General features: G+C 44.0%; 1 protein-coding gene across 10 annotated transcripts in view; it reads left to right on the plus strand.

Annotated features, from left to right (window-relative positions):
* Positions 1–8,687, plus strand: part of Crnn (cornulin) — an 87,522-nt gene extending 78,835 nt beyond the window's left edge. For 9 of the 10 annotated variants that reach the window (XM_031374680.1, XM_031374683.1, XM_031374685.1 and 6 more), the window contains 2 exons: positions 5,726–5,876; positions 6,981–8,687. In XM_031374680.1, coding sequence (XP_031230540.1) covers positions 5,726–5,876; positions 6,981–8,423 — 1,594 coding nt within the window. In that variant the 3' untranslated portion in view covers positions 8,424–8,687. Of the gene's footprint in view, positions 1–3,492; positions 3,589–5,725; positions 5,877–6,980 lie in introns of those variants that run through there. The other variant, XM_031374682.1, reaches the window with a different exon arrangement.
* Positions 8,688–9,795: the final 1,108 nt, after the last annotated feature.

The raw sequence follows: 9,795 nt of genomic DNA on the forward strand, positions 1-9,795 counted from the left end.
AAAAAAAAAAAACAGAAGGTCTTGCAGGAAGTCAAGAGGCAGTTGAATGGGAAATGACAGCTATGGGAAATGTATCTGTTCCCTTCACCTGTGCGTCACAAACCTTCTGTACCACCAAGTTCTGAGAAAGGCTGTGCTGAAACAGAAAAAGGAACTTCCACCTATTCCCAGTAGCTCCTGCTGTGAGTTTTCTTCTTTACCCAACAGGAAGAAGGAGTTTAGGAATTTCTAGTTTGCTTTCTCTATGGAGACCTAGAGATTTAAAGTCCCAGAAATGGTAGATTACAGCTTTCATGATCAAACTAAGGATACTGAAGACTTAAACTAAGGATACTGAAGACTTATCCGCATGTGCTGCCCAGATTATAGCTGAGAAACAACAGGGCCAGCACATCTGTCAGTCAGGGATTAGACTCAAAAGGAAGGAGTGACATAACCTAAATCACTAGATCCCTGTCATCAGACCTATCACAGGCATCTACCTAATCCTTCCTGGTATTTTCAGGGATGACTCTGAGCTACTTACTGGGTTTCCAGGATGCTCTTTAAAGGGTGCTTTGGAGAGATACAGTTGGAGAGAGGATAATGGAGGCCCAGACTGTTGACTATTTTATTTTGTTTTGTTTGTTTCCTTTCCAAGAACCATGTCTCTGTCTCCCTTCTTTCCCAACTTGTCTTGGCAGCAAGTACCATCAAATGTCTCTTCATGCAGGCTATTCCTGGAAACAGCTCTCTGATCTGTAGAAATGTTTTACTCTTTTCTAAAGCAAAGAAAAGAATCATGGACTGTTCTGGATTTAGACAGAAAAAAGTTTTGTTCCAAAGGACCCCATGGCACCAATCAGGGTGCTTCGGGTAACACGTTCCATTGTCGAAGTTACTCAAACATTTTACAGACTCAAAACAAAAAAGAGTTACAAATCATACCTACTGAGCAAACGGATGGAACATCATGCAGGTGGGTGACAGCAAGGCAGCGAAAGCTCGACTACACATTTCGGATGTGCTCTGATGACATCCTTGTCTTCTGAGTTGGAACATGCTACACACGTCAAGCTTAGCAATATATCCCAAGTTTAATCTACAAGTCAAGATGGTGTGAATTCAGATATGGAGGTGGAGAATGAATGGCTATTAAAGAACTAAGGATAGCTTGAGATCGCTTTGGCTCTCAGAGTGGTGATTTAAGTCTGCAATCATGGAGGTATTGTCAGCCAGTCCTCAGAATATCTTCAAAATGTGAGTGTTTTTAGAGAAATTCAATTAACACTATTTGTTACTTTGAGGCTATAACATCAATGGACACTCCGTAGACACCCCCACTTCATCATTGTGGATTCCTCAGTGAAGGTGAGGACTAGTGAGCAGGCTTTCAGTAAGGGATGGGTTTGTGACTGCCATCATGATGACAGATATTCAGACCAGTCAAAAAATCTTTAGGGTGAGAAGTCATCTGACACGCAGCCTGAGAGAAGCCCTAGTGTCTCTTTCACTAACCAGTGGTGATCTGACAGCTGATCTAGATGATGCTGTGTTGGAAGACACCTGACCTAACAGATGGGGTTGAATCCACTGAATTGTGTACAATGGTCTCCAGTGTGTGTGTGTTTGTGTGTGTGTATGTGTTTATGTGTATGTGTTTGTGCATATACAGTTGACAAGTATATTCCTCTTGTAGCCCAGAGACAGTGAGTATGAAATAGGGCAGGAGAGAACCCATAGAAAGGTAACCTATTGTGAAAGCTCCATGTTCTCTCAGACTGAATTGGTTGATAGCTTCACCTTAGATATTGCTGTGAAGTTTTGAGGAAATGGGTTTGTATGAGTCAGTATGAAGAAGGTTCTTTCCTTTGCCCTTGCCTTTCACATCCACAGGGCCACCTCAATCCTTCTGTCCAGTAAAGAGACCATGCATAATCACCTTAAGCCTTTTTCTTAACAGCTGTAAAATGCTACCTACTAGCTGGGTGGTGGGGTGGTGGTGGTGCACACCTTTAATCCCAGCTCTTGGGAGGCAGAGGCAGGTAGATTTCTGAGTTCAAGGCCAGCCTGGTCTACAGAGTGAGTTCCAGGACATCCAAGGCTACACAGAGAAACCCTGTCTCAAAAAAAAAAACAAAAAAAACAAAAAAAAAACAATAACAACAACAAAAAAATGCTACCTACTCAGAGCAGAACATTTTTTATTTGAATAAAAATTGAGATCATCCTTTGGTTGGTTGTTCAGTCTCTCTGTGATCCCCCAACGGTCCAAATTAGTTAGTATTCTTGTGGAGTCCTTATCTTCTTAGGATCCTCCAATTCTTCCCCTAACTCTTCCACAAGACTCCGTGAGCTCCATCTAATGTTTTGCATCTGTTTTCATGAGCTATTGGGTGGAGCCTCTCAGAGAGGACAGTTACACTAGGATCCTGTCTACAAACATAGCGGAGTATCATTCATAGTGTCAGGGATTGGTTCTTGTTGGACCTACACCACACACACATATGTAGCAGATGTGCAGCTTGGTCTTCATGTTGATCCTCGAACAACAGGAGTCGGGGCTGTCCCTGATCCTGCTGTTTGCCTGTAGATGCCATTCCCTCTAACTGAGCTGCCTTGTCTGGCCTCCATGGGTGAGGCTGTGCCTAGTCCTGTAGTGGCTTGATGTGCCAGGGTGGAGTAATACCAAGAGACCTCCCCCTCTCAGAGAAGGGGAGCAAAGAATGGGGGATAGAGCTCAGGGTCAGGGACTTGGGGAAGAAGGGGTGGTATTGGGATTAAAAAGTAAACAAACAAACAAACAATTCTGAGAGTTTATCTAGCTACAGATTCATCCTATGTTCTGTGGTGACTCCCAGGAAAACCGAGTTCCTCTGCTGGGTTTCTCCAACCCTGAATATATCATTTGTGTTTAAAAAATTGAGAGCACATCTTGGGGGTGGTGAGTAGCTCAGTCTATAAAGTATTTAACTCAAAAGCATAGTACCTGAATTCAATCCCCAGAATCCAGAATAAGAAATGATGGGTGTGGTGGTGTGTACTTACAATCCCAGCACCAGGGAATTGGAGACACGCAGATTCCTGGAGATTGCAGGACAGCCAGCCTAGCATAATTGTTGAGTTTCAGATTAGTGAGAGACTTTTGTCTCAGAAAAAGAAAGCAGAGTGTGGAGGGTGCCTGAGAAATAGCATCTGAGGTTTAACTCTAGCCTCCATGCCTGTGTATATACATGTGTGCATGCAGAGAGGTACACAGAGTCATACTGAGACCTTTTAGAAGTTCATAAACCAGGTGTGAAGAGTAATTGCAAAGCAAGAGATTAGAACACATGTAAGTAACAGCAGCAGTATCAGAAGAAAAAAAACACTTTGAAAAGAATATTCTTCAATAAATGCATATATTATTGAATAAAGAAACAAAGACTTCTATGACTTTGCAGGTGATATATCATATTCCCCCAGTTCTTAAGCCTGTGCAAAGAACTGCTGAGCCCAGCTCATCGGAAAGGGACCTCCTAGTCATAAGGGGTACAGACATACCAAGAGACAGCTCCAAATGTCGCAGAAAGAGCTTGTAATTAGAGGAAAGCAGTCTTGGGTCAGAAGGTGAGCTGAAGAAGAAAGGAGGTGGGGTTGGGCTGGGCTGAGCCTTGGATGAATCAAGCCTGCTTGTAGGGTGGAGACATCCTGTCTAAAATACATATGAGAGCCATTAAATCCTCTATAAAAGGTTCTTGTCCCTCTGACAAGTCCTCTACACACTGCTTAACAGAAACTTGTCCCATCCTGCCTGAGCATTAGGTAAGTTCCCTCCAGAAGAACTTTGTGCTCATTCTCAGTGTCTTGGCAAGCGGAGCTCATGAATCCAGGGCTGTCAGATCTGAGTTGTCAGGTCTCAGTGCTTAGCTGGAGGTAGGAAGGGCCGCCAGAGAGCCTCAGGCAGGCTAAATCCAGAACGTTTAGGAAATGCTGCTGTTCTGAAGCAACACAGCTTTCTTTTCCTCTGGGTCTAGCCTGCAGTACTTCTCACTAGATGACATGGGTAGCAACAATGGAACCACTCACCACCCAGGCACCTTCCTGGATCAGCATAACATTTTCCTTCCTTCCTAATGTTTTAGAAGGTTAGTTTCTGCCAATCTAGACAATAAGCTCAAGTTGCCTTACAGAGGAAGGGACTATGCACTTCCTTCCTGTCTTCCATTCTCGCTCCCTCCCTCCCTCCTTCTCTTCTTCCTCCCCTCCTTCTCTTCTTTCCTTCCTTTTTTCCTTCCTTCCTTCCTTCCTTCCTATATATCAAGTTGATATATAGGCAAGATAAATTTGTAGATTTATTCTAAGAATCTGAATAATCACTAAAAAGACTTTTTTTCTTTTCACTATGTAAAGTCAGTGACCAAAGACTGCCATGTGTTTTTAAAACATAGGGAAATATTTGAAGTTATATGCCCTGAGGCACACAGAGGAGAGAGTTATTGACTCTGGATCAGTAAAACGTTGTTCCTGAACAGTTCATCTGGGGTCTAGATTTCCTCAGTTCATCTGGGGTCTAGATTTCCTCAATCCTCTGACCACACTGACTTGCTTTTTCCTGAACCATGCTTCCTTCCTTCCCTCACTCCTTCCTCCTCTACCCAAGCCACCCTCTGCCCCAAATCTCCAAGGTCCCTTCCCTGGTTTTCTAGATGCTACAAGCTTCCTTCTTCCTTTGTCCTTGAACCTTATTCTCTTTGACATTTCTCCTCTTTCTGGTCTCTCTAAGTCTTCTATTTAATACACATATGTCTTTTGCCCATTCAATCACCCCCATCTTCCCGTTTACCTACCTCCAAATTCCTGAGTAATGGAAATGAAAGTTTTCTTTTTTAAAAGGCACCATCCATCACAGGTCACCAGTGCTTTAGACTCAGATCTCAGGACTGAAGGCAGAGAGCATCTTGGACTCTCAATTAAAAGACCTGCTACCCCAGGATGGCACCCCTAACCCAATTCTCTCTAACAGGTGTAGCCTGCCTTCTTCCCCTTCCTGAATCCCTTCTCCAAGAAAGTTGACAGAGTAGGGCTGGACCCTTGGAGGTTCTGACTCCTGTGTGTACTTAATGCTTTCTGATGTTTCCAGTAGGACCCTAACACCCTTGAGACAGACAAAAAGAAAAAAAAAACAAGTATGTTCTAAAGAAATATTTGCATTTGGCTTAAAAGAAAATAATGTGTGTCCTTCACAAATCTATCTCCTCTCAGTCTTTTCTCCCACCTATAAAAATAATAGTGATAATAATGATCATAAGCTACATTACACAGGAAACTGCTTTGTGTGCAGTGCGTGTCTATAGTTGTACACAAATTATATATGTATATCTGTACATTATGATAATGATGATGATACTTAATAGCTACCACTTAGCATAAGCCAGGCATCAGCTAGGTGCCTTTTAGGAATTATCTCCTAAAGCCTTCATGATACCTCTCTGAAGTAAGTGCTAGTATCAGCTCCATTCACAGTGAATAAACTGAGGCACAGATGAGCAAAGCAGGTAGGTGGTGGAACCTGGCATTAAATGTTGAGTCAGAAACTTCCACAGCCCAAGTGCTTCTCCTTCTCATCATAAAGTGCACTTTGAGGAAAAGACCGAGAAAGGGGGAAAAAGCCAAAACACAATGAAAGGACCAAGTCTTGGAGTGCTGTGTGGAAACAGCGGGGGCTGACTACAGAGCCCATAAAAGGCCTTTTCATGTTTTCCAGCATAGCTTCAAAGATGCCTCAGTTGCTGCAAAACATCCACGGGATCATCGAAGCCTTCGGGTGCTATGCCAGGTCAGAGGGTGGCTGCAAAGTCCTCACACGGCAGGAGCTGAAGAGGCTCCTGGAACATGAGTTTGCTGATGTCATAGTGGTATGATATGTGGGGGTGAAAGGGAATGACGTGATAAGGACAACCAAAGCATGTTTACCTGCATGGGCTCTTACCTGGGGAATGTAAAGAGTAAGCAGCAAAATTCAAGTGTCCTGCCTCTACTAGTAGTTGTGCCTGCAGATAAGAAAAACGTGGAGGGCAAAGGTCACAATAGGTGACAGATCCAGATTCTTACAGAAAGGGCAGATTCTTGGATCTGATCCTCTGCTTTAATTCATGTTAATTTCAAGACAAAGTAAATAGAATCTAAGGAGACAGTTCGGGCAAGAACAGATTCTTCAAATGGTCTTAAAGGGAAAGTAGTCACTGCTTTCTGGTGCTTCTCAAATCTGACACAGTAAACATTTCCTATACCTGTCTGAAATGTGATTGCCTATTAGCATTCTTTAAGAGCTTGCTTTTGCCTTGTACAAAGAAATTGCTTCAAAATACTAGCTCAATATCAGTTAAGTCAAAAATGAGATTTTGGAGCCCTACTTCAGAATATTTTTGGGTCCCGAGGATACTGAGAGACGCACCCCATCCAGCAAGCCAGCACCAGAGCCATAATGCATTTTTCTGCCTTCAGCAGATAGCTAAAGCAGGTAATGAAGTCCTAGGTACAAACATTGGCATACTAGAATGGTGTGTGCATGTTTAGCACAGCCTGCTGTTTCGCTGGGACTCCCCATCATGGGAGCTTTCTGGAATCTCATGGGGTCAGGCTCCTGGTATTCCTCCTGTGGAGTTGGTGCCAGAGGCAAAGTGCCAAGGGCAGCCAAAAGAAGGAGCCAGAAACCCAGACAGTTGCAAAATGAGCACATGTATTCCTTCAATGTGTCTTTACCAAGTCGATCATCTTGTGGATCTGAAATCAAGGATATACATATAACCAAAGTTGCTAGCTACCCTTGAGTAACAGAGAGGCTACAACAGAAGACACAAGTCATGAAACATTAACATGTTGTGATGCTGCAGGCAGTGCAGTGGGTCAGAGAGCTCCCATCTGCAGTGGGGTAAGGGAGCCTGGATATTGAGTAGAATTGATCTGACCAGATCAATTAAAAGGAAAAGTGCTGACTTGTCTTCATCTCTTCCCCCCAGAAGCCCCATGATCCTGCAACTGTGGATGAAGTCCTGCGCCTGTTGGATGAAGATAACACAGGAACTGTAGAGTTCAAGGAATTCCTGGTCTTGATGTTTAAAGTTGCTCGGGCCTGCTTTAAGACACTGAATGAAAGTCCTAAGGGTGCCTGTGTATCTGACAAGTCTGAAAGCTGCTATCCTGGATCTTCAAAAGAGCTGGAACAAGGACAGAGAGGTGGCACTGAAGTGGCAAAAGATGGAACAACACAGCACTGTGAAGACAGCAGCTGTGGACAGAGAGATCAGGCTTCTAGAGGACAGGATAGGGTAGGGACACATACCCAGAATCAGGATAGCTACCCTACACAGATCAGCAGTCATGACAGGCAGGATGAGTCTCAGACATGGGAGATGATAAGCCAGCAAACACAAGTGACAGGACAGGTGGAGCAGACCCCAAAAACAGAAGACAAGAGTTGGACCAGACAGAAGAGATCAGAGAGGCAACCACAGATTAGCCAACAGACAGATGAGATCACAACTGGATCTACAACTCAGACCCAAGCAGGCACTTTCTATGCACATGGGTCTACCTGTGACCAGAACAGAGAGACTAACAGCCATAACCAAGACAGAAGCCAGGAAGACCAAGCTTCTACACAACAATACCAGACACAGGCAGAGTCTCATACTCAGATACACACAGAGATGGTAGAAGAAGGCTGGGGTCAGCAGACAGGAAGTGGCAACATCCAGACCCAGGGATATATCTACAACCAGAGCAGAGAGACTGTGATTCATGGCCAAGACAGAAATCAGGCAAGCCAGAGTGCTAAAGAACACCACCAGGCACAGGCAGAGTCATATACTCAGATACACACTCAAACAATGGAACAAGGCAGGAGCCAGCAAGAAGAATATAGCAACATCCCAACTCATGAGTCCATATATGACCAAAACAGAAGGACTGAGATCCATGGGCAAGAAAGCAATCAGGCAGAACAGGTGGGGACAGGACACTACCAGACACATGCAAGATCATATACCCAGACTTTGGAGGATGATAGGAGCCAGTCTGCACATCAAGTAGTGGCTCAAGAAAAGGAACAGACGCAGACCCAGTCATGCAAGGGGCAAAGCTGGACACCGGTAAGCAACTATGAGACAGGAGAGCCAGTGCTAGGAGGACAGGTCCAGACTGAGACAGACACTGTTAAAGAGAGACAACAATGGAATAGCAATCAGCCAAGCCTGACAGGAGGGCAGAGAGAGAGAGTACCCACAGTGGTTAAAGAGGAGTGGGTCAATGACAACACAAGGGAAATAGTGATCCGAAGCCAGGATCCAGGTAGCCTGCACTCTGGTGCCCCTTCAGCTCAGGGCCAGGATACACCACAGATGGAGAAGAAAGGAATCACAGCCAAGGGATTATATTCCTACTTGAAGACAGAGCAGCCATGACTTTTCCTAACTCCCGTACCTCATACCAAAAGACAGCTGGAGTGAGGTTGGCCTGCCCTTCCCTGCCCTGCTGCCCTGCCCTGCTACCCTGCCCTGCCTTACCATGGTACTTCACTGGACAGCCATGATTATTCTCATTTGGTTCCTTTTTCAGTGATCATTTCTACAAGGTGATTTCTTGTCTAAACTCACCTCTCTTACCTGATGCTCCCAGAAACAGGAAGATGTGGAGGAGGTCATCTCATTCCACTGAATTTCCCCCAAATTTCAGGGAGTTTCAGAGCTGTTTTATCTGTGCTATCATCCATTGCATCAATAAAGGCTTAGCAGCTAGTCTCAGTGTGTTAGTCAATAATTTCTATGATGTGACAAACTGCGGACTCTAGAGTTCTGATATTGAACTGAACATAGCCCCATCTCTCAAGGAACACTGAGTTGAGGAAATGTATGTGACCCTAGAGTTAGAAAGAGCTGAATAGAGGAGAGAGCCCATCTTATACTTGGCAGAGATGGGTCAGGGATGCCTTTTTTTCATAAGATGCTTATTTGTAATAGCCCTCAATGGACCACTAAGAAATACAAATACTGTCATTCATTTCCTCTAATTCTAGAATGTTAAGACTCTATTCCTATGCAAGGTCACAGAGAACAGTGACTTGAGGTTACTACTAAATGGAGGAACACCCTCTAGAACTGTGCTCCGAAGGGATGAGGTCATGCATGCCCACAGACTTAGCGACAAGTGAGAAGCCCCAGTCTTCTCCCATTTTGTGCCAACACTTCCCTCCATGTTGCCTTACTTGCTAGGTATCAACAAGCTGTAAAGCAGAAAATCTCTACTATTCTTTACTTTAAAAATCACCAGGGAGGTAAGAGTTTTTTATTTTGTTTATATGATATATATATCATGCCTGGGTCAATGCATGGGCACCACACATGTACAGGACACTTCTAGCATGTACAGGCTAGAAGTAGACATTAGATATCCCCAATTCTGGGGTTACAGATGGTTGTGAGTTGCCATGGGGATGCTGGAAATGGAACACGCACTTCTGCACTTGCAGTAAGTGATCTTAATTACTGAGACATCTTTCTAGCCCAGGAAGGTCCCTGTTTTAAATACTAAGCCTAAAGATTTTCACTCTTTGGAGTAAAGCCTATGACTAATGTTTATAAATTTAGGGGTGGATACTTGTATACAGAATGGGTACTCTGAGAAGCCTGGCACAAGAAGTATATAGAAAGCCTTTTTTTACTGCATTGTTGATTTATGAAAAATTTTCTAAGGATAAAACAAAATCAGGTAGGCTAAATACCTCCAAAGATGCACCTCTGCCACCCCCTAAAACTTGTGGATACCTCTTTACATCTC

Source organism: Mastomys coucha, unplaced genomic scaffold (assembly GCF_008632895.1).
Source record: "Mastomys coucha isolate ucsf_1 unplaced genomic scaffold, UCSF_Mcou_1 pScaffold16, whole genome shotgun sequence".
NCBI lineage: Eukaryota > Metazoa > Chordata > Mammalia > Rodentia > Muridae > Mastomys > Mastomys coucha.